Here is a 27,426-nt window from a genome sequence, read left to right on the forward strand (position 1 = left end):
GGAATGGCTTAATGAGCGCGACCTCGGCAGTCGGGATCTGTAACAGCACAAGGACAGCCTGGGCAGGTCACCTGTGTGGTTTGCGGGAACTTGTCCAAATATGACAGGATTTGAGACCATCTCAGGGAGCAATCTCACACTACGCTGTTTTCTCTTAAGCAAAAGTGCAGAGGACAAAAATAGAAACTGGTGGTTGTCTCTGGCCTCTCCCCACAGAAGAATAAATCTACAGTCTTTGAAGGTCTTACAGAGCAAAGAAAATTTTATCGGATACTCGTTTAGTTATCTAACTCAGTGACCCTGGCCTCAGAATAATCTGAATGATATCGTGTTTCTAGCCAGCAGAAAAGAACTTGAAATACAGGTTGGATACTTAAAATAGATCTTATCCAAAGCATAGTCACCTGAGATGGCACCTAGTTTAAATAAGGCAAAATTCTGTCTTGTCTGTGTTCTGTGTGCCTTTAAACAGTTTTAAAATCCGAATTATTAATTAAAATCTGTGAACTAGCACCATTTTGGAATGACTGTTTTGATAGCTCACAGGGCTTGTGTGACTTTTGAGACAAGTTGATTTCCTTTCGTGCCAGCTAACAGAAACCCCATTGTCATCATAAAAGGCATGAAGGAATTCTGTGACAAGTGGATGCTGTTTAAATGGAAGTGAACACAGAATCCATTAAGGCATCAGTGGTGTTATCAACAGTGCGTTACAATGGCTTCTGATTAACACTGGAAACATGACTGACGCTACTGCACGTGGGCAACACTGACAGTGACATTGAGGGAATTCAAAACAAGCTTCTGAATTTCACAGAAGCATTCAATTTCTTATTATTCCTTTGTAACAGGTTTTGGTTTTGTGACCATTAAAAAGTAATGACAATTTAGAGGAACTTTCAATAATAATAGTAAGAAAGAAAAATAAAAACCCTCAAAATTCTCACCTGTTATTACTACTAGAAATAGAAACAAGGAGTTCAATATATTGTCGTTTGGTTTTAAGTCCAGTTTGTTAGCCTGATTCTTACTGAATCACGTTTCAAATGACATAAACCCAAGTCATAAAGGACCCCCGAGTCCAGGCGACAGGTCACATCAGCAGTGCTGCATATGTAGGCTGGTTTAGTTTGCCCATGGCCAAAGTGTTTGATTAAAAATCCTCTACGAGAGACACACGAGGCCTGTCAGGTCCTAAGTTAGTCTAAGGCAAATGCCTCCTGAGCAAGAGAAGGTGCGGGGTGTGGGGGTGAAGTGAGTGTAGTTGGGGATCAATGGAATCCATCTTGGCCAAGTAGTTTTATTATTAAAAGTAGAGAATATATAAGAGTTGTTAGATTACCCGTCACATGCAGTGCATTTATTTCACTGAAGTCTTTTCCTTTTTGTTGATAGGAAGCAAAGCGTACAGAAAGAATACTTATTTGGGAACTAATATTAGGAAAGAAACAGTATGGATGCTTCAAACTGAATTACTTACCTACAAAACATTGCATTGGAACTAAAACGTGCTATTCGACGTGTATCTGAGCATTAGTGTACCTGAACTTCGTATGAGTCAGAGGGAAACACAGTGGTGTGCCCTCACCACATGCAGCGGCATAACTGACGGGGTGGGCACAGATCAGACACTCAGTCTCCCCCAGGCTGCCTTCTAGGTACTGTAGCTTCATGGTGTCGTTAATTCCCATAACAGCCCTCAGTAGGTGTATTTCTCGCATCTTCTGCCTCCCCCAATGAGCTGTCAGTTTCATTGAGAAATTTGAAACAACCTCCCAAAACCTTGTTATCTAATGAAAACACACCTCTGCAGTCAATCTTGTATCAGCACGTGTATCTTCTGTCTGGATTCCTGCTTCCTTCCAAAGGTCAGTTCTGCCACAGGAGCTCTCATTACCACCGTTCTGGCTTTTCAAGCACTTCACCTAGTTCGTATCCTGAATCATCAGTCTCTTTCTTTATTTGACCACTTACATCAGTGGCGCACCCTCACCCTCCAAACCCCTTTTATTCTCCCTAAATCTCCCCTCCACTCATAGCCAACTCTAACGCGTACACTTTCCATGTCCTTGTCTACGATCTACCATTTACTCCTCAATTCTCTTTGGCTTGGTCCTCGTAACTCCACTGAAACGTCTCTTGTCAAGATCACATGTGACCTTCCTGTTGTCTAAGCCAACATGTTTCTGCCCACATCCTAACGCTGCTTTCTACACTCATTCCTTTCTTCCCTTTTCTCCTTCCTTCCTCCATTTCTCCTTCTCGCCTGCCACCCTTCGTCCCTCCTTCCCTGTCTCTGTAGTCCTCTACTGTCTGTTCTACTTCTAAATATTGGACATTTTCAGTGTTTTATACTAAATGACTATCCACCGAATTGCTCACATCAAAAATGTGAGAGTCATCCCATGGGGATTACATCCATTCCCCTGGCTTTAAATACTCTCTATATGCTGGTAAATTCCGTTTTTAAAAATATGGACCTTGCCATTCCTCTGAGTTCAGGGCTCATATATTTCATAGCCTACATGATATTGTCACTTAGGTAGTTCGTGGATAATACACATTTAGGATATGCAAAATAGAACTCTTTAATTCCTCTAAAGAACACCAATAATTTATTTCAATTACATCACAATAAAGTTATTAAAAATAAGCAAAACTAAAAGCATGTATAACTGATAATCTTTGTAACATTTTAAAAGATGAAGAGAGGTGTAAGTAAAGATTCAATAATCTCCACTTTCATGTCTGCCGTTCACCCTACTGAGATAACCGAGGTGAAAAACAAAATTATTCTATAATTTCCTCTATACCAATTGAAAGACATGCTCATATTTAGGTTTTCACTATTTTTTTCTTCCATAATATGATAACATCATAGCAGTCTATGGATTTTTTTAACTTTACTATATGACTCAGTTTCCAAGAACTTTCAAGGCAATCAAGTCAATCTTTAGATTTAGTACATTCTTTTCAATCACTGATGGTATTCCATTCTATGGGTGTTTCAGATGTTATTCAGCCTTTGCCCTGTTTCTTGTTAGGTTGTTTCCGGTTGTTCCTCTGTACTTCTAATATAATCCAAATGTAATGTAATGGCCCAAAGGTGCTGGTTATTACTGTGGTCTCGTTGACTCTTGCTCACTGTGTGTCCTTGACACTGGCTTCCTTTCCATAGCACGAAACCACCCTGCCGTTTTTGACATCTGGTTTTCAGTCCTGCTTTCCTTTCTGCCTAGAATCACATTCCCTGTCCCACATCACCAGCACGGCTGTCTTTTCTCATCGTGGATCTGCATTCTCTTCTTTTCCGTCACAGGCTTAGTTAGGGTAAAAAGTCAAACTGCTGTTACAGAGATCCCAAAATAAGTGCCTCAAACAAGACACATGTCTGCTTATCTCGACTACAATGGTCTAAAGTCAGAGTTCCAGATCAGCTGTGTTTCTGCTCCATGCAGTCACTCATGTACCCAGGCTCGGGTGGGAGGCCTTTTGTCTTCACTAAGCTTTCATGTCTTGGCAATTTACAGGGTGATGGGGATGGATTGTTGGGTAGAAAACATCAAAATTTGTGGAGATTTCCTCCCAAACACAATAGGGGGAGATTTACTCATCAAATATGCTGATCACATTTAGCTACAAAGATGTCTCGGAAATGTATCCTCTGGCTAGGAAAGCATATGTTATCTACAAATCTATTACTATGGAGGAAGAGAGAATAGGTTTTGGTAAACAGCTAGCAGTCTGCACCCCGTAACACTTACCACACTGTGTAAATGGTGTATTTGTTTGTTTGTTAACGGTCTTCTGCTTTTCCTATTAGATAGTGAACACAATAACAGCAAGGTGGGTGCCTGCTTTATTTACTAATATATCACCTGCTCTTGCTATCCTTCCCGTTTTATTTGGGGTTCAGTACAAATTTGTTAAATGACTGAATGAAAGAATAAAGGGATTTTAAAAGTGAAGAAACTAAGGTGTGGAGAATTTAGCCATTTCTGGAGGATCAGTGACCATTTCCTAGGGATGTTGAAAGGTTTATACCTCAGATGGATGGGTCAACAGGATAGCTACTAAGCTCTCTTCCAACACAAAATTTCTATAAGTATTTGATGTTGGAAACTACAACACTCCAAATAAGACCATGAAACTGCTTTGTGAAGGAGTAAATCAAGAGCAAATAGGAAATATACCTTCCTTCTCATTGGTTCTGTCCCATACAACTTGCCTCACACCATTCCATGCTAAATTCTCACACCTCAAAATGGCAGCTATTAATCTAAGACCGTCGAAACCTTTCAGCCAACGTGCTACATACTTTTTCTAAATCACACTTTCCATGGGCAAGGAAAGTTAGTGTGTGCTGGGTTTAAAAGATCTCCTCTTGGGCTACAGGCTGCCTGGGAGAATAAAAGTAAACAGATAGTGAGTTATGTTAATAAATGTTTTATTACATACTCTGTTTAATTGTATTAAAAAGAAAAAAGGAAAGACAAATGAGAGTTTGAAAGATAATAGTGGAGATAAATTGATCGTCAACTAAATCTTCTGGTCAGTAAAGTATTAGTGTTCATTACAGTTAATAATAAAAATAATTTAAGATTCTTCTTAAATTTTTTTTCCCCTCCAACGTAACTAATTCTAAAGCTGATTTTCTTTCTTTTCCCAGATATTGAAGACTTTGAAACCAGAACAAGAAGCACAGTGTCTGTCCGAGAAGGTCAAGGTGTGGTGCTCCTCTGTGGCCCCCCGCCCCACTTTGGAGGTACGGGGGAATGATTTGGGTTACAAAATTGTTGTGGTCCCTAGGGAGTAAACAAGACCCAGCAGGTCTTGGAGACAATGGCAGCCCTTCATCAAATCAAAGGACCTTGAAAGCTTTTCACGTTAGTCCTACTACATCTAAACAGTTCTAATCCAAATCTTTTCTTTAAAAAAATGTATTCAAGCAGCCATTCAACAAACATGTCTTTAAGGAGATGTGACGTGGCACCCTGTGTGAGCACTGGGGCTTCCCTGCTGTATAATCTAGCACCGGTCACCCTGCGTGACAGGGACAATTGATTTAACTTCTTTAGGCTCAGTTTTCTCACCTGTAGAACAGACAAGCTAACTGACATCTATAGTGTAGTAAGGCTGTTGTAAATGTTACATGAGCTAATGAATGTAAACAGCTTGGTGTAATGGCTAGTGCTTTATTCAAAAATGGAAGCGATGATTGCTATTTCATTTTTCTTACTGGGCTCTGTGGGGATGCCAATTCCAGCCATTGTTTTGGAACACCGCATTAACTATTGGAAGAGGAGAGGGGCCGCACTGATTGGAAGCAAATGTTGGATGGCACTGAATCAGAATATCTCCATCAAAGGCGAAAATCAAGCAATAAATGCCAATCTCTACTTTGGAAGAATCTGGATTGGCGAGGGAATTAGCTGGTTTCCAGGGACCCAACCCTCCCACTGATTCTCTCTCCTTCGGGGCTGCATTTTGTCAAACTCCACATGCTTTGCTCAATTTGGTAGATTCTCAGCCAACAGTGAACGAGGAGGAGGCAGTGTGAAAATATCCAGAGGGTCATTTCATGTGGTACAATCCCATGTCACATGACTGTATGACACTGAGTTTACTCATCATAGCAAGTGCTTGCACAGCATAAATCTAAACACCTTATATGGATTAACTCTTTAAATCCTCACAACTTCAGAGAGAGAGACTAGAAGGATTCTTGTTTTACCCATGAGGACACTAAGGTAGAGAGAAGTTCAGGAACGAGTCCGAGGTCACGCAGCTGGTGGGCAGCCGGGCCAAGCTTCCCATCCAGGCTGTCTGGCTCCCAGGTCCGGAGCTTCCGAACCACCCCTGCGTCTGTTATAGCCGACTTGCACTCCTCCGGAATGGGAGGCTTTGGAAATGGGACAAATACTTAAAAATGAAAGCATCTTTCCCCCATAACATTAAAGGAGACCTTACTTATGATCCTTTACAAACTTGAAAATATCTTTCCCGTCATTTTTATTTTTACACAATGTCATAAAATGCCAATACAAAAAGAAAAAGAAGCTGATTAGAAGCGAACAATGTTTTTATTCCATGTTAATACAGAGTAGGTTGGCATTATGGTCACCTGAAGTATTAGGGGACACTTCCCATACGTTCAAGGCTATCTGAGGTAAAATTATGTTATTCCAGAGCATGCAACAATTTGCTGGTATTTATTGTCTACCTACAGGAAAATTATTTTCCAGCACCATAATCTAAGGTGACAAGGCATGCAAAATCACGTCTGTTTGTGCAGTCAGTTTGCGTCATTTCATGTCCCGACATTGGTCAGAGTCTTGACAGAACTGAGGACTGTTTTCAACTTTATTTATTCTAAATAGGGCAAACAAAAATGTAACATATTTGTAAATGAGTGTCATATTTTAAAAAGGCAGCCACATGGGAGAAGCTTTCCCTGACTACGCTAAAGAATATGCTGGTCTTTCCAAGCAGGAAAGGACCTCTTTATAATGAGCCTCTCAGCTTAATGCCATGAGATCAAGTCACTGAGAGGCACACGTGGCCTTAAATGAAGACCGTTGAAATGGAATAGCTAATCCCTGTGACATGCACGTTATACCGGCTTTCCTGATACCAAATTCTAGCGTGTTGTCTGTTAAGTTGCAGCTGGATTCCAAGTGTACTTGTCGATATAGACTTCACCAGCAGATTTACAAGAAGCTTCATGCTAGGAGCTCGAGGGTGTGCCCTGGGTTTCCTCGTCTTTAAGGCAGGAGTGCCAGAAGATGTTCTTTGTTCTTCACAGCTCTCCCAGATCAAAACTGAATATTGGCAGATACCTTTTGATCCATTCTACAAATGCTCATCAAGTAGTTAGAAGGAGAAAGTATTCATAATAATAATAATAGCTACCAATTATTGAATCGCTACCATGAGCATGCATTTTTTTGCCATTCCCTCTATCCCAATAATTAAGAATAAAAATTTTAAAATGAGGAAACTGAGACTCAGGTAAACTAAGTAAACTAAGTAAGTCGGTTTTCAGTTAGTAAATAAAGCCAAGATTCTAACGCAGGACTTTCTGACTTCCAAGAATATCTGTGGAGAGAAGACTCTGCAGTTCGGGCTTAAACCTCAGGTTGCTTGTCAGTTTCAACGCTCTTACATCTCCAGGTTCGCTAAGAGCCTTTAAGGGGCTCATTTAAAACAGTTCCTTGTTCTTCCTTTTCCTGTGTCACCTTTTTATGAAGGTGCATTGTGCCAGGAAAGACTTCAAGGAAGAAGAGAAACAGTGGTTGGACAACCTTTAAATCAGATTAGTGGGTGGCTGGTTTACAGTGAGCCAGCTCCAGAGACAGACAAAGACATTTTTAGTCTATGTCTGGGATTTGTCCTTGGTTTAGCAAGTAGGTAGGTTTAGGACAGATGGATGGATGGATGGATGGATGGACGGATGGACGGACGGACGGACGGACGGAGTTTTCCATTACTGTGTAACAAACTACCTAAAACTACAAGCAGTGCCCATTTAGTAGAACATAGGTCTATAGGTCAGAAGCCAAAGAGTGGTGTAGCCGGGCTCTGTGCTCAGGTGCTTAACATAGAATACGATCAAGACCACGACTAGATGGCGTTCTGTTCTGGAAACTCCGAGGAAGAGTCCAGTCCCTCGTAGTTGTAGGACAAAGGTACCCCTTTCCTGCTGGCCAGCTGTGGGGAGCCACTCTCAGTGTCTAGAGCTGCCCACACGTCTTGCCACATGTGCCCTTCCATCTCAAAGCCAGCAATAGACACTCCTTCACATCAGTCCCCTCGAACGCTTCACGGCTCTCTCGCCATCCTGTGAGGGCTCCCCTGACTCAGTCAGCTCCATCGAAGATAAAGCCACTTTCTTCAAGTCAGCTGTGCCTTCTAATCATGGGGGTGATGTCTCACCATATTCATAACTCCCACCAGACTGAGATGGAGGGTAGGGGATGATGGATGCCATTTTAGAATTCTGTCAACCACACAGTATGCTTTCCAAAATTTTACTTCTTCTATTCCATCTCGCTAAAGGCTCCATATTTGCTCGCATATTTGGCAGTCCCAGACATGCCCTAGAAGTATATTAATTGGGGCAGATGGCATTAGTAGGGCGGGATGGAGCAAATGTTGGGCATGCCCAATGGCTTTTGAATCCGCTATGTGAAAATCAGAGACTCACTGAAAGTATTAATACAGCTTCTCATAAAGAAGAGTAGTGTCAACGTCACAGTGATAGAGGGACGTCGAGACTGAAATGTTTACATCAGTTTTTGGACAGTTTGGTTCTGTTGCCTTTCTCTATGCACCTAATCAGCAACAGTGAGTCTCAGCAACAAGAAAGAAATCCTGTTAAACTTGATATCAGAATATCTGAGTTCTTTATGCTTTCTCTCTAACATATTCACACACACACAAAAAAACCTTGCAAAATATTTCCTAATGAGATAGACCTACCAAATACATTCCAGTGGGTTTTATTTAAAAAAAAAAAAAAAACACCAAAAAAACAAAAACAACCTATAGGAGAGTAAGAAAAATGCTCAACTTGGCTGAATCCTCTAAATTTACCCAGCAAAGAATGGCTCCAAGACCAGAATCAAAGAAAAAAATGTGTTGGTGGATTTCCCATGTAAATGATTGGTCACAAATCAATGAAAGCGTAATCCACATAAAGCAACCAAACAGGATGGTCTTTCTTCTGTACAGACTGAAGGAGGCTAGGCCCGCACGTGGCCGCTTCCTACCCTTTTTAAGGGAACCACAAATGCAGATGTGCCATTTTTCTGGGCAGGGACGATTTATAGATACAGGTTATTCTAGGGGAAAGGTAGGCACAGTGAAAAAGAAAGGGAAACTTGGCAATAATACCAGCATGCAAAACTGGCACATTTTGCTTTATCTCCTAGAAATGTGCTATTTGGAGGCAAAAACAGGAACCGTTCCCTATACTCTGAGCACAGAAGTGTATCCTTCATCCAGTTTCCTCCCCAGAGACAAGCTCCGTGAACGTGACCGGATTGGTGCCAGCAGATCCCGGCTCACACCTCGTGTTTGTCTTCCCAAAAAAACACCACTCCAAATATTTCAGAGAAATGGAAGTTTTACGAAAAGTTCTGTGGGAAGAAAGTAGAGATGGCGACAGTGCACCTCTGACTGAAACGCTTCATTCCCAGTGAGACTCCAGTTTCCTTTCTCCTCCCTCCTCTCCCAGGACAGGCGCAAAATTGTGTCGTAAAATACTGAGGGAAACTATGTTGAGAAAAAGTGCTAAATTTTCATATTCCCTTCCTGCCAGTCAGGTTGTTGTTGTTTTGCTGCTTCTTGAGTAAATGACAGTGGTGCTGTCTTAGTGGTCGCAGTGACAGTGTCCCCCAGGGGCTGTTGAACGTGTGAAAGGCAGATAGGCCCAACAGTAGCCTGTGGGTGTAATAATGATAATTGTGATGATGACCATTCTCACTGAACTTGTACTATATATGCACTCAACAAATAGGTTTGTGTTCTTACTACATGCCACTCATTTTACCGACTTTTAAGAATATAGTGGCAAACAAAGCAACAGAGTCCTTAGCTCCATGAGTCTTATAATAAACAACTATAATTTTAAAAGCAGAAGTGTGACAGATGGTGATGAAAGCTAGGGAGAAAAGGGGATAGGGAGTGGTGGACATTGCCATTGCATACTCAGAGGACCAAGAAGGCCTCATTGGCACTGGAAAAGAGAACTGCAGGAGTGAGAGAGTGACAGTGAGTCAGTGCAGTCCAGGCAGAGGGAACAGCATGTGCAAAGGTCCTGTGGTTGGAACTGTGTCTGGCATGTGGGCAGAACAGCAGTGAGGCCGGTGTGGATGAAAAAGAGCAAGGAGGAGAAGGTCAGGATGTAAGCACCACTTTCAAGATATTTTAGAGCCTTTGGATTTTTCTGCGAGTGAGATTAGAACACATTGTAAGGAGTTGAACATAGGAGTGATGTGCTTTGTCTGACTTTCAGTTGTAAAGTTTATTCTGGAGGACAGACCCTAAAGCAGCAAGAATATCCGTAGTTACCAGGTGGCGCCAGCGTTCGGGTGAGAGATAAACCTGGCTGAACTGGGATGACAGCAGTGGACAGGTGGATAAGTAGCCGTCTTCAGTATACATATCAGACGAAGAGCTGAATTCATTTTCTGAAAGATGGAAATAGATTGCAAGAGAAAGACAGGAGTAACTCCAGGGTTTTCGGGCTCAGCCATTCACTGGGGTGAACCCAGTAAAGAGGCTGTGGGTTTCGTGCTGGGGGAAGTCAGGAGCTTTTTTATGAGACATGTTAACTTTCCGATGTCTGTGAGATTTGAGTAGGCAGCTGCATGTCCATGTCTAGGGAGAAAGGTCTGCTTTGGCGAACTGAGTCTGGAAGTCGCCCCTAAAGGTAGAATTTAATGCCCTGTGCTTGCCCTCTACAGCCTGGATGCTCAACTCAGTGTTTGCTGTGCCTCAGCTCATGCAGCACTTTCCAGGAAAATGTCTCCTTTGTATCAATTCGTAACTCGGTCAAAGAGGTTAGTGTTAAGTTGACCGAGATCATATGTCTGCAGTTCAAGGTGATCCTGTCTAAACACTGCTTCATTTGTTTGTTCTGCTGCCTAATTTTGTCTGGCATCGTCTGGTCCACAGCAGACACTTAATTGCTAAATGAAGTATACAAGGAAATAAATAATGAGTGTTCTTACCTCTATTGGAGAACATGTAACCACCACCCAGAGAGAGAGAGATTAATTTGCTAAAACTCATGTCTACTGTTAGACCTGGAAAGACGATGGCTCTCCCACTGCATGTAGCTGACAACAGTCCCTGAGCCACTTTCTCTGGGTCCCAAGCTCTGCACCCTCTGTCTCCAGTGTTGGAATCTCATTGACTCCCAGCAAGAATGTTTTCCTAACTCTCCAGCACATTAACCAGCTCTCATGTTCTCTCCTGTTACCATTCTTGAAGCCCAGGGTTTCTCCACGTCAGCACAACTGACAGTTTAGCGAAGGTGACTCTTTGTTGTGGGGACTGTCCCATACACTGTTAGGATGGTTAGCTGCATCTCGGGTCCCTTCCCACGCGATGCCATAAGCCCTCCGTCTCCCAACTGAAAACGTGAAGAATGCCGTCCGGTATCTGCTGGCAGGCAGGTCTCCCTGGGTCAGCAGCACTGGCTAGGCCATGTCTCACCTTCACTGTGTTGTGCTCACTCACTATGATGGGACCTGAGCAGGGAAAAGGGAACGTCCGTGCTTGTGTGTTTGCCTTCCAGGCCTCGCCCTTTCTTCCTTAGAATCAGAGGTTTCTAGCACTTCTCTCCGAAGCTGGCTGTGTCTTCTCTCTTGTCAGGTGGTTTGGCCAGGGTACAGTGCGTCCGAGAGTCCTTGGAACCTGGCGAGAGCAGGGGCGCAGACATCTTTACTCTGTGGTTCCTTAGAGGCCACAAAGGCAGCCATCTCCACCATTCCAGCCAGAGGCTGTGTAAGCCAGAAGGGATCGAACAAAACCCAAGCGGTCCAGCAATAGTTGTGGAACAAATGGAACCCAGGTTGGCGTGGTGGTGAAGGTGGTGGAGGTGCCGGCTGTTTTCTGAGTTGCATCATAAACCAGCTTAGCGCTGATGTTGACGACGCCAACCCAGAAGAGGAATTATTTTTCTTGGGTTAGGTCTTTGCCACTGCGCTAGCAGAAGCATGATTTACCACCAAAGAGCCAGTCACAGTTAACCCTGGAGCACTGCACAAGGCTTGCAGTAAAGTGCGTTCATTCTGGAACATTCCAAAGGGGGGATTTATCTCCTAAATCTGAGCACTATGCTTCAAATTCTTTATTCTACTCATTTATTTCCTACCACAAAAACCATGCTACCAACTTTGCTATCCGTTCTTGAGAGCTAATGCAAGTTCTCCGTGTCAGTGCTTACCATTATTGGTCTCTTTCACAGGAAATGCCCCCCTGCAATAAAAATTACATCCCATATAATGGGTATAATTGCACATATCTTTTGTATTTGTATTTTAAATATTGCAGTACGAGATGTAAGGCTGTAAAAGATGTCAAAACATAATCGTGCTCTGGGGAAATAGGATTTGTTGCATGCTTGAGAGAGCAGCAGATCGCCCTCTTACTGCAGATCTGCCATTTCGAATAATAATAAAATCTTGGGGGGTGGTGTTTCGGGAACTGCGGGCAGTGCTTCAGGAAGGACCAATTACCGTTCTGCTCTAATGACACTGCTGAGTCATCACCGGGAAATGCATCACAATTATTAATAACAGATAAATGTCATAGATGGTGGGGAAATATTTAAAAATTCAATGGTTTCCACTTATGCGGCTCATGAATAATACATTTAATTAAGAAAAGCCAAATGGGAAGGATTTTAAACTTCCAATTTGCAGGGTGTTTTTTTCTTTCCCCATTAAAAAATATACAAATTAAGCACACAGTGGTTGACGATGAAGCAAAATAGATAAAGGCCCCACTGCAGGCTGGCTGTTTGGATGAGAGGGAGAGGCAGCCATGGCAAGAAGGAAGCCCCGTGACAGGACCAGCCGGCAGGTGGACCAGCGTCTCCGCCCATTATTCACAGCGGAGCCCAGAGGGCACCTGGGTTCCAGTACAACAGCTCCTGCCACCTTCCCCTCTGCCTGTTCACCTGGAAATGAGGAGGTGGGCTAGACGATCTCTCAGGCCCCTTCCACCCCAGGCCTCCCATGACTCTGAACAGGCTCCAACGCTACCCAAAAGCAAACGTCCAAGGGGCGGCCTCCATTCTGTGAAAATCCGGGCACTTCCCTTCCAGGTGTGATCATGCAGAGGAGACTGAGTTTTACCGTTGATATCAGCAGTTTTCGGTGGGGATCTGAGCCCCCCCCCCGCGCCCCCCCCTCCCCCCGAATATGAGTCACCTGGGAACCTGTGAGCAACGCAGATTCTCTGGCTCCTCCCAGAACCACTGAGGAGACTCTGAGGGTGGAGCCGGAAGTTTCTGCTTTACCAAGTCCTCCTGGTCATGCTGACGTGCACCCAGGTTTTAAAATCTCTGCTCCAGAGAGGCCGTCTTGGAGAGAAGAAGTACATCTTCGAGGTTGCACAAATGTGTTCTACTCTCTGCTAATATAAACAGGTTGGAGTAGTTTCAAATGACTTGATTCTGTAAGAGTCTGAGGAAATTGTCCTCAGGGCAGGCAGTGTTGATGGGGAAGGAATGGCTTGGATGTGCAGGGAGCTGGGGGTTTGCAAGGAAGTCCAAGGGCGACGAAGGGCAGCTGACGAGCATCGACCTAGAAGAAGAAGACCCAGAAGAGAAGAAAGGCAGTGTGAGGGGAACAGCCAAGGGCTTGGCATCAAGTCCTACCCCTTCTGCACGTCGACAGCCTGAATCGGGGGATTACCTTTCTGCTCCGACCTCCAGTACCTGTCATGTCTTACAGGCGTGTTAGCCATGGCCAGGTGGCCTCACAAAGCAAATCACTGGGATGGTGTAGCAGATCTGAAATGAAAGAGCTTCTTAATTTTATTTTATTTCTGTATGGAATCTTTCCTATTTTCAGACCACATTCTTCTAGCAGCTTCTATTTGGTTGGTGCAAAAGTAATTGGTGGTTTTTACAACTTTTTTGACCTTTTAAACCACAATTACTTTTGCACCCACCTAATAGACGTTCCCTTATTGAAGAAGCATCTGCCACATATAGGAATAGATTGAAAAGTTTTAGCAGGTAAGGTAGAACTGAATTCACCAAGGGAGGGATGGAAATTACATTCTCAGACCCCAGGATTACAGTGTAAAGAAAACAAAGATTTGGGGGGCACAGGTGGAAACCTATCATTTCTGTTAAGTGGAAGGGGTTACCTCGGCTTTTGGAGAGCCAACATCCATTCCTCTCCCCAAACACATGTTCAGTGAAGAGTCCTAAGCTGAGACATGGCCCAGGAAGTTTGCTCAAAATGGTCTTTGTTCCACAAAAGTTCAAAAAGATGAGGAGTCACTGAGAATAGGGGCTGTGAACTATATTTTCCCTTCTCTTTATAGAGAAGAAAAATTTCCTATCTACATGGCACCCTGGTTTCAAACAAAACCCTGTGAGCACCTCTTTGGTGGAGCCAGAACAGCAAGCTTAGAAGTGAGTCAGCAAAAGACATCAGTAAAGAACCTTAGAAGCAAGAGACAGCATGAAGTGATGAGGTCCCAGGAGGCACTTGCAAAAAAAAACAAAGGTTCAATATCCAGGAATGGGACAAGAACGTCAAAGCATATTTTCAAAAACGAGAAGCGAATTGCATTCATGCATACTTGATCTAAAAGCATCAAAGGAATGGGAGATCAAAGGAATGCAGAGGGTGGAGTGTACCATTCACAGAAACACAGATTTAACCTCCCATCCATTGCAAAAATAAATCTTCTTTGTGACATGTGAAGCAATGCTCATCCATCTTCTGCTTGGCCATCTCTAATGATGGCGAGCTCATTACTTTATAAATCAGCTGGTGCTATAGCTCTAGAGCTTAGACCAGTGTTTTCATTACATTAAGAATCAAACAGCATCTGTTGCCCCACCAGCCACACTTCCTACATTTGCCTTTGGACATCGTGGGCAGGATGCCACATAATTTATCATTCAAATTGGGATCTATTAGAATATAAGAGAGTATTACAATGACACGAGGACAGCACACCTAAGCGGGACACAGAGGGACACAATCATATTCTAATTGTGAATACATGGGGCACAGAACTCTCAGTCAAGGATGAATCTAGGAAGGATGATACTTTTTTCCCCTGTTTTCCAGCTTTATCTTATGCATGGACCTTCAATGATAACCCTTTGTATGTCCAGGAGGACAACAGGCGGTTTGTATCCCAGGACACAGGAAACTTGTACATTGCCAAAGTGGAACCATCAGATGTGGGCAACTACACTTGCTTTGTAACCAACAAGGAGGCCCAGAGAAGCGTTCAAGGGCCACCCACGCCATTAGTGCAGCGCCCTGATGGTAAGACACCAAGTTGTCTTGGGGATGTGCTATGTCCGTGGCTCTCGGGGCCTGGGGAGGTCTGTAGGGCTTCCTGCTTCCCTCTGGTTCAGTGGAGCCACGTCACCTATGAGTCACAAATACAATGGAAATCAGGTGTTATCAAAACGATAACAGAAAATTCTGTAATTCCCCCACGTGGTCCAGTATACATGATTCTGGGGATACTATGCCATCCCTTCCCTGGCGTTGGGATAGATCCTCTTTTGATTGCTTAAGGAGTCATTTTGTAAAAAAGCAAAAACAAACAAAATGACATTTGGGGGAGTAGGCGTGTGTGTGTGCACGTGTGGGTGCTGCCAAACTTCTTCATTGAATTATATATTTTCAATGAACACGTGATGCAGCTTCTCTTTAATGCCTCTTTCTTTTCCACATTTGTCTTTTTTGTTCACCCTTTACTTACCTGGCTGGCAAAATGGAAATCACATCCAAGGAAAGAAAAGCGAGCCAACCTTAATTAGAAGCATCACAAAGAGGAATGAAACACGATTCATACTGACTATATTCCTCCAAGAAACATACTTCAGATTGGTCTCTGATGAGTTCTGTAGCTTAGTCACGTCATAGCTGGTCCAGGATTTAGAGAATAGAAAACCTAAGGAAGTCATCGAAGTAGAAAACCCTCTAGTGGGTTCTTTAATTAAACAGTCACAGTGAGAAATGTAAAGGCAAAAAGTCCGCCGATGCCCTTTTAATCAGATTCTGGACTTGAATGAGTCCCTCAGAGAGTCTCTTGTCCCTAAGGAGTTGAAGCAAAGCGGGAGCATAGTGCTAGCAATGGCTCACGGAACCGGCATTTGTTCCATACAGGGCGTTCCTAGGGCAGAGCTTTTGTAGTCACGAACCACCCAACCATGTTTGCAGGCTCTTAATTTGGAGTTCAGCAACCATAAGATTCATTTCTAAGTCTGATTTCTCCGCTTCAGTGAGCTCTCTGTTCGTGATGGGAAGAGCTCATCAGCCAATAACATGCAGAAACATTCTACCATATTTCCACTTTTTTCTGTTTTCTCTTATTTTCTGCTTCTCCCCTTCTTAATTTCTTTATCCTTCCGTCCCCTCTATTCCCTCCCACACATTTATGGTAACAATAGATCAGAGTATTGTACATAATATTTAAAAATTCAAAGCTCTTCTAAAAGTAGTCACTTGAGAAATGCCCGATGTCAGGAAAATGGGAAATACAAAGCCTACCGATTTGGTTGAACACGGTAGTACGCTCTACCTCCTCAACCAAGGCCTTTTTGAATGATCAGAATGATCAAGGTCTTAAAAATGAAGCATTTCTGTTATATGTATTTTGTGATTTCTACCTTTTGTGCAATTGAACTGGCCACCAATAACTTGCCACCAGTAGGAATACGTTACTCTGGTGTCTGGTGTATAAGTAAAAACATAATCAAAAATTTGAAGAATCTTGACTTGTCACTGGTTAAATTAATGAAGCTAATGGGACCAGCGAGAGGCATATTTCTGTCCCAATTCCTCTGGTGCAGAGCATACGTACAATGTATTAGACCACTGTCTTATTCTTGTCTTAGCCCATAGCCACAATTTCTGATTGGGCATTATAAAACTATAAAAACAAAAACGTTTGGTACACGTGCATGGCAAACTCATTTAGCAGTAAAATCTTAATAAAGTGGCGTAAGAATATTGAGGTCTTTATCCCAATTAGTGTGATGACCTCATAGGTTTGGTTGCAGAAACACGGATATTTTGCATTAAGTAGCAGGTGCTGCATCAGACCTCTGACGGTGTTAACGGAAAATTTCTTTTTTCCTGAACTGATCTGACCCTGTAAGTCCATGAAGGGTAACAGATCTGGATGTCTCTAGAAACGTTTCTGTTAACTCAGAAGAATCTCAGAATCTAGGGGTGCTCAGGTTTTAATTGGTGACACTCATTCTCCTTCCGATGCTGACGGACGCCTCTGTCCTGACACTTTGATATTTATGTTTCAAGGGAGACGGGAAATGACAAGTTCCTTAAACAGCATCATGACATGTCCTTGCTCTCTGTTGCTCATTAAAGGATACGAAAACATTGTGAATTGAAGGACAGAAGAGTCCGATTTTGGTTAATGAAACATTTGCTTCATAGAAAAGTTCTCTTCTCCAGAAATCCTGCGAGCTCTTTTGATGTTTAACAGGTGTGATGGGGGAATATGAGCCAAAGATTGAAGTGCGTTTTCCTGAAACTATACAAGCTGCAAAGGATTCATCTGTAAAACTGGAATGCTTTGCCCTTGGAAAGTAAGGTTGTTTTATTTTGTTGTTTTTACCTGGTGTTTTAATTTAAAAAAAAAAAAAACACAACTTTTTGTTATTGAAACATTGCTTTAAGGTAAACTACCAAATACATTTCAAATGCTGAGAAAACGTGGAATTTTCTGATTGGAATTTAAACACACGTACTTAATACTCTGAAAATGATCGGGGTTGCTACTCTCCCCGAAATGTGCTGGCATTTCCTCTAGTGTGAGCATGTTGACACCCAATGAGGCGGCACACTGCACAGGAAAAGTGCTCGTGGAAGACGTGGGCATGTCTCTAACCTTCCATGTACCCTTCACGCCGTTGCATCGTAGGCCCAGAGACAGCGCCCATGGTGTCTCCTTGCTTAATTAACCAGCGATAACTGTACATGAAAAACCTGCCCTGGTAGTCATTCCAGTAAGACCAACTAGAGGCTGTGTTCATGGTGGGTACTCAGAACAGAGCCGAACCAGCCCTGACAGAGAAGGCGTTTTGTTTTGTCAGATAGATGCATATTAGCCTACAGATCTGAATGCCTGTCAGCCAAATGTCTGCATTTTTTGCACATGTTATTCGGACACCTCTTTACCTTTGGTGGCTGTTCAAACTTCATTATTAAGTCTGTGAACACCGGTACCCAAATAACATAGAGATAGATATGCGTATACTTGATCTGCCATTTTTTCTTTTTTTAATTTATTTTTATTTATTGAATTAATTGGGGTGACCCATATTTAAACACAAGTGTGTGTGTGAACCACCGGGGCACATGGTTACACTGAGATTCTGGAGGCCTTGGCTGAGGTCTGCTTTCTCCTTTTCTAACAAGCTCTCAGGCAGCACTGATTCTTCTTGTCTGTAGAACATACTTGGGATAGTAAGAGACTTGACTCGCACTGTTTTTGAGGGATACCTTTAAATCGAGAGTCTAGTCCTAATTTGGTCATCGCATTTATAAATACCGATTACAGTCCAAACTGTGGGAAAGGTCCTTTAAAGTCTCCATCTTGTTTTTAAGTAAATAGTGCTGGTTATGAAATCTCTTAGGTTCCTTTCTATATATGAAATCTTGTAGCTCTTTAAATTCAAATTTTCAGGTTATTTATTTTTCATGTATTTAAGAGACCATACTTTACTTTCATACAGTGCTGGTCCTATAGTATTTGTCCAATAATTATTGATTGATTAAATTATTCATAAAGAAGTGACATACAGGGACTTTATGTCACAGTTTTTATTTGTTTGCCTGCCTTTTAAGAAATGATGGACTTGGACCATTTTCAAACTTTCTCAAAAATTAAAGTTTACAAAAAAAAATAAAACGTTTGTCAGCGAAATGCTTGGAGAGTTAGATGATTTATTTAAAAAGAAAGCTGACGAAAGGCAGAATCTGAAAAGAATAGCAATAGCTCACTCTAACATACTTGGCATCAGGAAGTAAAGAATTCCTGAAATTTAAGAAATACTCTTGCGTAATAACTGAAAATTGTTGAGGCTAGTTCTCGAGAATCTCACGTAAATAAATTTTATTTGTTAAACATTTATAACTAATAATTTATATGACATCATCATCATTGTATGGGGAATATCATATTTTTACTACATACGAGAAAACTGAGGTTTCGACTGGGTGAATAATCTGTTGTTTCACGCTTCTGTGAGGAAGATGAGGGCAATCAAACAAGTCCCTCTGATTTTAAGTTCTGAACTTAGAAACTTTGAGTAAGTGGTTCAGATAACTGCTCTGAAAGTCAGCGGTAGCAGACTGAATCCCAAATTTCTCAGGAGTTGTCTGACTGTGCGCAAACATGCTTTCTGTCCTCTGTGACATAATTTCCATATTCTCATCGGAAAGGCGTTGCGGTGCCACCTGCCTCCTGTGAGTGTTCTGAAGACCAGAGTGGGAATACATGTAAAACACAGTCAGCACTGGGCCGGCACTTGGCAGTAACGTTGAATTATTCTGAACGCGAAGTGCAATCCCATTCTCTCTGTGTGTAACCAGTGTGTGTGTTAGTGAGGATGGTCCAACCAGAAATCGTTATCTCAGAGCATCTAGGAATTCTTGTATCTCTTAGGCCTGTTTATTTTCCTTCTGCCTCAGTATTGATGACGACACAACCGAGGAAGCAGCAAGTGGGGTCTGTCTGAAGTAGAAAAGAGGAGCAGACGAGGAGAAAAGTTAGTTGATCAAAATAGTCTTTGAATTGCTCACGTATCAGATTTCTTAGTTTTATTCATTTCTGCACTTCACTTCTAAAAAATTCAAACCTACAGAAAATTTGAAAGAGTAACACCTGGATCTCTCTCTGCCCCACCCTCTCTCTCTCTACACACACGTGCCATGTTTCCTCCAAAATAAGACCGGTTCTTATATCAATTTTTGCTCCAAAAGACACATTGGGGCTTATGTTCAGGGGATGTCAACCTGAAAAATCATACTAGGGCTTATTTTCCAGTTAGGTCTTATTTTTGGGGAAACACAGTATATTAAAACAGATGAGTGATAAGTAATAATTTAGCCTGCATTTGGGGGGACATTTATGACACTCAAGATATTGCTATAGATCTGCACCACTTTTTGACCCAGCTTGCTGTAAAAGTAAGGGGTGGAAGAAAGGAAAAAGGCAGAGTCAGGAAATTTTGACCAGCCCGTTTAGAATTCATCACTTGACCTCACTCTTTTGATCTGGTCACGGGTACGTGCTCTTAGAATTCACTGGAAGTATATGGAAGAAGTGGGGTTGCAGTCTAAGCAGGACGAGGGATGCCTTAGAATATATGAGGTAAATTTCCAAGAATTCTCAGATGGAGAATTTAGAAATAAATAAAACCATCTCTCATTTTTAATTAACCTCATGGTGATGGAAACAACACATTAAAAACTGACAATCACTAAAACTACACACACTAACATTTGTTATTAAAACATGTGGGAGTACCTGAACTTCTAGATAAAATTGGGGTTAGCAATATTTGGTGCAAGAAAATTTAGTTGGAAAAATAGTAGTTAAAATAACCTCTCAAAATGGTAAATCTGATATGTATGGTCAAAAAAATTTGACTGATAAATTATACATCCATTGTTAAGTTCATACTTAAAAAAAATTTGCACATGACATAAAATTAAAGAAGAAAGGGAAAATGATGAGACTTACTTAACTGAACTTCATAGAAAATTGTCAAGAAAATCATTGATTTAATGGAATATACACCATAATATTTTATCTGATAAAATCAATCAATGTTGTGATATTGTTTATTAAATTAAGTCATTAATATGGAATTGGAATTCCTTGAGGTTAAAATAGAAACTCCAAAGCATTCATCAGTCCAAGTGATAGTGCTAAAATGCCTGTGCCAGACACATGTTTTATGTTACTGGATTGAAGATGTATTTCTTATATCTTCAAATGAACAAAATGTATGTGAAAATGCTTTGTGTATTTTGGGAGATATTATTATACAAATGAGAGCTACTATCAAAATGAGTTTTTATGTAATGTTGCCAGTGGTTTTCAGAAAACAAGTTGCATTGTAGTTGAAACATTGCAAAGACACTGAAAACTCTTTTCAGCCCATTATAAAATTGGTATTTACCAAATACTCTACCTACCAACTTTTCTAAATTTGCAAAATTAACAGACGTAAAGAACAACACATGCCCTAGAAAATTAAATATGTGATAGGTATAATTAACAATCTGATAATAACATCAGACTTCTTGCTTTCTAAATTATAAACCTGTAGGTGTAGGTTTCTTGTGAAATGTTTTTATACACTTGATTGATAATTATAAACCATGTTCTCTGACCTTTTGGGTTTAGTTACTTTTTTCCAAATAAGGGGACTGTTTTGTACAAATCCATTTAAATCTCCTTGTTCACTGTCCGAGGTACTGAGCTCCTTGATTAGGTGTTTGATGAATGAAAACTGAGAAAAGCTAATTGATTCAAGGAGGAATGGCGTCAAAGTTCTTTTCTTATTAATAGTGTTTCTAAGCACTTTTGCTAACCAACTACTGACTATTCTGTGCTATAAGCTACACATTCATTAAGCTAAGTTTTATATATTTTGATGAGAGAGAGAGAGAGAGACAGAGAGAGACAGAGAGAGGCAGAAAGAGAGAGAGAGAGAGAGAGAGAGAGAGAGAGGAGGGAACCAGTAGATGAGTAGGTGAATAGGAAGGAGAAAATAATCAAGACAGGTCAAGGCCACCTCTTCTGTTTAAGTTGTTCATGTTTAAGATGCAAGGTAGTTCCTGATGTGCTGATGGTTTTCATTAAACATTTGTGAAATGTAGCACATGTATACTCACATAGGAAATAGGGAAATATCGCCTTTATCCACGGGAATGGTCCTGCTCTTAAATGTGTACATTATTTTGGTATTTCTCTTAATGTTCTCTGAGCTTCCTGCGTCTGTGTTTTGGTTTGGTAGCTGTCATTAATTTTGGAAAATTCCCAGCAATTATTACTTCAAATATTTCTTCTGTTCATTTCTCTCTTTGCTCTCCTTGTGATATTCCCATTAGACATTGATTGCACCATTTATAATTGTCCCCAGTTCTGGGATATTCTGTTCTTTTTTGTTTTATCTTGATTCCTTTTCTCTTCGTGTTTTAGTTGGGGAAGTTTCTATTGATGGTTCTTCTAGTTCACTTACTCTTTCCTCAGCCATGTTCAGTCCACTGGTCAGCCCACCAAAAGCATGCTGATCGTACTACAATTTTTTTTTCCTAGCATTTTCTTTTGGTTCTGAGAATTTCCTTGTTTCTGCTTATATGAATCATCTGTTCTTGCATGTTGTTTGTTTGTTTTTTTGTGTTTTTTTTCCATTAGAACCCTTAGCATGTTAATCAGAGTAATTTTAAATTCCCAGTCTGATAGTTCCAAAAGGTTTGCCAGAGTTGAGTCTGGTTCCAATGCTTGCTTTGTCTCTGCAGACTGTGATTTTCCACATGTCTTGTATGTTTTTGTTGAAACCTAGACACATTGTGTCAGATAAAAAGAACTGAGGTAACTAGATTTCAGTGTGAGGTTTTATGTTTAGCTAAGAGGTAGGCTTTGTTTACTGTTTGTGGTGGCAGTGGTGTCAGAAGGTCACATTTTCCTCTGCTGTCCTGTTTTTGTCTCCCTGTGGTGTTGGGGGTTTTCTAGAGCTTCTTTAGTTACTGACTGAGACCTGCGGTGCTTCCTGCTGCTGTAATAGGAACCCCACCGGCGATGTGAAAGCCGTGGTTTGCTCAGTCTGTCATCTCTGTCAGCTATGGGTCTGTTTCTATTGACTGTTTTTCCTCCTAGTCATGATTCTCATTTTTATGCTTTTGAGGTTATCTATTACTTTTAGATTGAATTACAGACATAATCAATGTGGCATTGTTGAGTGCTGGGATGTGGTGTATTTATTGAAGGCATTGGATTTCAATGATAGGAGTTAGGTTACTGCAGACTTGTGTGATTCTTCTGTGGGCTGTGAGCTAGCATCCTTCCAGCTGATCCAGAGTCCACATTCCTCCCAGGCTGGTTTACAGCTGAGATACACCCCCTGCTGAGTGCTGCAAATGTTCACAACTCTCTTCTCTAAGTTGATAACCTTTTAAAAATCCAAACTAAGAAGACTTGCCAAAAAAATCAGTCCGAGCCATGGAGGAGCACACACCACACTGGCTTGTATGTGACAGTGACAATATCTACCACTTATAAAAACCTGGGGTAGATGGTTAGAGAGAGCACAGAAAACGTAGTTTCAGTCAAAGCAACCGCCATAGGAGGCAGCTGCAGCCATGCAGGCAGGGGGCACAAAGAGTGAGGTCAGGAGAGGCTGGCTGGGTGTTTTTCTTAGACTCTGACCGTCTTAAACCACCGCAGGCTAACGTGAGGATAGAAAAATTGAGACAAAAGTTCAGGGCCCTGCTTCGACTTTCACTGCTGTGACTTTTAGGATACGCATCTCACTTTCCGCGCTGGGGTTTCAAAGCTGTCATGCTCACAGATGTAACTCTCATTTGCTCTCATTTGTTTAACATGGCAGACTCTTCATGACCTAAGCTGCAAATTAATTGTATCGTTAGAAACCCTGAGAAGCTCTGTGTGTAGGTGCTATGCAAATGCAGTATGACCCACTGATGGACCTGTGTCTCCGGTGAAGAAAGTACAGGCCTTGCGCCTGGTGAGGGAATTACACAGATACCCTCATCGTTCTTCTTCTGCTCTTGTAAAGAACCAAACATATTTTCCTTTCTTTTTCTTAACCTAGGAATGTTGCTGTCAGTGATCTGGAGTGTAAATAAAATTAGTAGCAGCACCGAATGTTCCTGTTTGCTCTGGAGCCTTCATGCAGGGGCTAGATTTATGCATATGTATATATCTTATTTGTTTTTTCTAATTTAGGGAGGAAAAGATACCCAGCTTGGCTATTAATGTCGAGGGATAAATCTGACGTCTCACCAAGATGTTCCTCGGTGTTCCACAGTTTTCAGACGGGGCAGAGCAGCTACGTGCTGTCTGCTTTGATTCTTACGCGTGTGGGCATCACTGCAGAGTATATGCCACAGAAAGGTTGCTCAGGGTACTCAGGACGGCAGGCGTTGTTTTGTTTTTCATTTAAGCAAAGCACATTTTAGGCCTTTAACAATTGGTTAAACAAAATCAGAGCGGTATCTTAAAATTTCCTATTTGGGTGTCTAACAAGCAGTTTGGTTTTTCCTCCTCTCATTGAATTGAATGGATACAGAGCGGGATGTTTCCAACACGTGGTTTGTCCCATTTGCCCGGAGTGTTCACTGAAACCTAATGTTGAGGTTCTTGCTAATTGCTTTTCATTGTATCATGACATTATATCACTTGGCATAAAATAGCATTGCAAACTCCATAGCATATTCCCTTCTGTTGACCATGCATGGAAATCTGAGAACTGTCAAATCTTCAAGCCAATCTTTCAGAAATTGAAAGACATAAACCTTTAACACACACACACACACACACACACACTCACACACACACACATACCCAAGGAGGGCTGGATGCTTTATTAGTGGATTCTAACATTTCAATAATAATTTATTAGTTTTAGACTTATGTTTTGTCAGTTCTTTGAAATTTTGTACGTTACCATCTGTAAACCAAGACAGTTTTGTTTCTTCCCTGGCAACCTATATACCTTTTCCTTCCTTGTTCTTGTATTACTGTCTCAGTGAAGGTTTCTAATGGTATGTTGAATAGGAGTGTGGTGAGAGATACTCTTGCCTTTTTCCTGATCTTAAGGTGAAAGCATCCAGTTGCTCACCATCAAGCATGATGTCAGCTTCATATTTTTTGTAGACAGTCTTTATCAAGTGGGTGATGTTCCCTCTACTCCTAGTATGCTTTGACTTTTTATTACCACTGGGTATTGAAATTTTCCAAGTGCTATTTCTGTACCAACTGATATGATTATGTGATTGTTCTTCTGTTGAGTAGTGATCTACAAATATTGAATGAGTCTTGTACATGTGGAAGAAGGGCCATTTGATTGTGGTGTATAAATATTCTTAAGCATTGCTAGATTCTATGTGCTAATATTTGCTGAGGATGTGTCCATCTATGTCAATGTGCATAGTGGTCTGTAGTTTTGCTTTCTCGAAACATCTCTATCGCAAGTTAGTATTCAGAAATGTTGCCCTCATAGAAGGAATTAGAAATTGTTCTTTCTGCTTCTATTTTCTGGGAGAGATTATAGATAATGATTTCTTTCTAAGTGTTTGAATAATTCACCAGTGAACCTAAGGGGGCCTGGTGCTGTTTTGGGAGATTGTTAATTATTGACTACATTTCTTTAATAGTTATAGATCATTTATTTCTCCTTGTGAGGATTTACATAACTTGTATCTTTCAAGGAATTGGTTAATTTCATCTAACTCATATTTTTACTGTCGATAGGATCAGTAGTAATGACTCTTTTTTCATTTCTGATATTAGTTATGTGTGTCTTCTCCCTTTTTTTCTTGGTTAGCCCAGCCTAGAGACTTGTCAATTGTGTTCATCTTTTCAAAGAACCAGCATTTTGGTTTGCTGATTTTCTCTTTTGGTTTCCTGTTTTCAAGTACAAATACTTCAACTTACTTAATCTTGCATGAGAAGTGGAATAAGTGTGCAGTGAAAATACAAGGAGAAGGTGGGAGCCGAGCAACAGACCAAAGCCAAAGCCAGGGGCATGCACATTACTCATCCTCACAGGGGAGCAAAAGCAAAGTGGGGCTAGGAGTACCTGGAAGGCATTAGAAAATGTTCAAGTGCTTTCTATAGAGCAAACATGAGCAGGAGAACCAGAGTTCTAGGACTGAATTTGAAACAAGAGCTTGAAGGGCAGGGATTGTTCCATAGAGTTTTGCTTACCATGGAACAAAACAAAATATAACAGAAAATGCTTAGTGAGGTTTATCTTTTCTTGTACTATTGCAAAAGTCAAAAACATTAATTTAAGGAAATTACAAAAATACAGGCAAGCCAAAAGAAGAAAATAAAATTGGCTGCACACTTACTTCCTCTCCAAGAACATAGCTACTTTCACTATTTTGATGCATATATTTTTCAATTTTTAATTCTATTTTAATACAATTATTACAATGCAGTGCATATTCTTTTGTACAATGCTTTTAAACAATATTTAAAATATATACCATGCATGTGTCTACAGGTCATTAAATAGACTCCTGTACCCCTTCTGTAATGACAGTGGGGCATTCAAACGTGTCTTGTAAGCCAGCCTCCTACTAGTGGGAACTTAGTTTCCTTTTCTCTCATTTTGTTTCCATTTTTGGTTGTCATGAATAACCAGGTAATGACTGTTCTTGTGGCTATATTTTGTCCACATCCATGTGAACTTTCTCAGTATGTTGTGAGAAAATGAGAATCGTCAGGGAAAGGGCACGTGACATTCTAAGGTGTCCGACATGTGTTGCCAAGTCCTCCTCAAGAGGCACTGTAGAGGCCCATTTTCTGAGAGCAGCGACCCAGCCTACCCAGGAGCCTCTTTTGATCTTACAGACATACTCTGATGCAATGTCATACATTCCTTTCATTCTCTTTTCCAAAATCGGAACTTGGGTTTTTACTGCGCTGTTTCTAAAATTAAACTAATTTAAAGTCTCTAAAATCATCCAAGAAGAATGTATGTGCTTCTGGAAGCAACTTCGTCCTTTCCATCCCAGTCTGTCACCACCTTTCTCAGGAGACCCACAGTTCTTACTTTTTAAGTAATTGGCAGTTGCAGGAGAGAAAGATTGTTTATCCAAGTTGGAACTGAGCTGACGGAAACGAAGTTACTTGCTTCCTTTTTTCCCAGGCGACCTAGGAACCCATCTCTAGACCCTTTACTGGAGTTTGGAAGCATCTCAGTATGTTAAGAAATATATATATATATGCTTTCACCTTCTGGCCCTTGGAGAAAAGGAACTCTACCTGTAGTTATAAAACACATTAGTTCATTCGGTGAGAAATGCATTTCTGAAAACACAGCACATGCCCTAATAAGCCTAGTAGGGTGGTTTTGTTTTGTGCTGGTTTGTTCCTGAGGGGAGCAAGGATAATGGTTGAGAGCTCTGTCTGCCTTTGTGAAAAGACAGACTGTGGTTCAAATCTTTTTTTTTTTTTTAATGTCAGTGTGATAGTGGGCATGTCACCCACCCAGGGAGTTAGTGACAGTCTCCTGACAGTATCACATGACAGTGTTATGTGTTTCCAATGCAGCACTTAGCACAGTGCCCGGCATAGAACATTTGCTCGGTGAAGTGTTAGGTGTATTAGCACTAGATGATTAAATGTTACCGTATCATAGTCAGGGGCTCCCTGATTTCTTTACATGTGAACATCTATGGTTGCTGGCCAAGCTAAGGCTAAACGCTACAAATCTGGTGGCACAGAGACCCCTGGACCCATCCACCTTGACCAAAGTGACACTTTTTTTCTACAGCAGCAGAGGACTCGCGTGGTTGAGGTATTCAGCTGTGGTGCACATTTTGTAGAAAGTGGCAACAAAATCCCAAGTGGGCCTGAACAGTGGATTCCAGAAAGTTTCCCCAGATTCTGGCTTGCTTCTCAGGAGATGAGCTGAGG

General features: G+C 41.3%; 1 protein-coding gene across 3 annotated transcripts in view; it reads left to right on the plus strand.

Annotated features, from left to right (window-relative positions):
• CNTN6 (contactin 6) overlaps window positions 1–27,426 on the plus strand; it is a 253,496-nt gene that overhangs the window by 151,586 nt on the left and 74,484 nt on the right. For 2 of the 3 annotated variants that reach the window (XM_019755809.3, XM_019755810.3), the window contains exons 5-7: window positions 4,670–4,765; window positions 14,829–15,032; window positions 17,227–17,329. In XM_019755809.3, the coding sequence (XP_019611368.3) occupies window positions 4,670–4,765; window positions 14,829–15,032; window positions 17,227–17,329 (403 nt within the window). The remainder of the gene's footprint in view (window positions 1–4,669; window positions 4,766–14,828; window positions 15,033–17,226; window positions 17,330–27,426) is intronic. The other variant, XM_019755811.3, reaches the window with a different exon arrangement.

The sequence above is a fragment of the Rhinolophus sinicus genome, chromosome 5 (genome assembly GCF_057876585.1).
Source record: "Rhinolophus sinicus isolate RSI-liver-muscle chromosome 5, RSI-T2T, whole genome shotgun sequence".
NCBI lineage: Eukaryota > Metazoa > Chordata > Mammalia > Chiroptera > Rhinolophidae > Rhinolophus > Rhinolophus sinicus.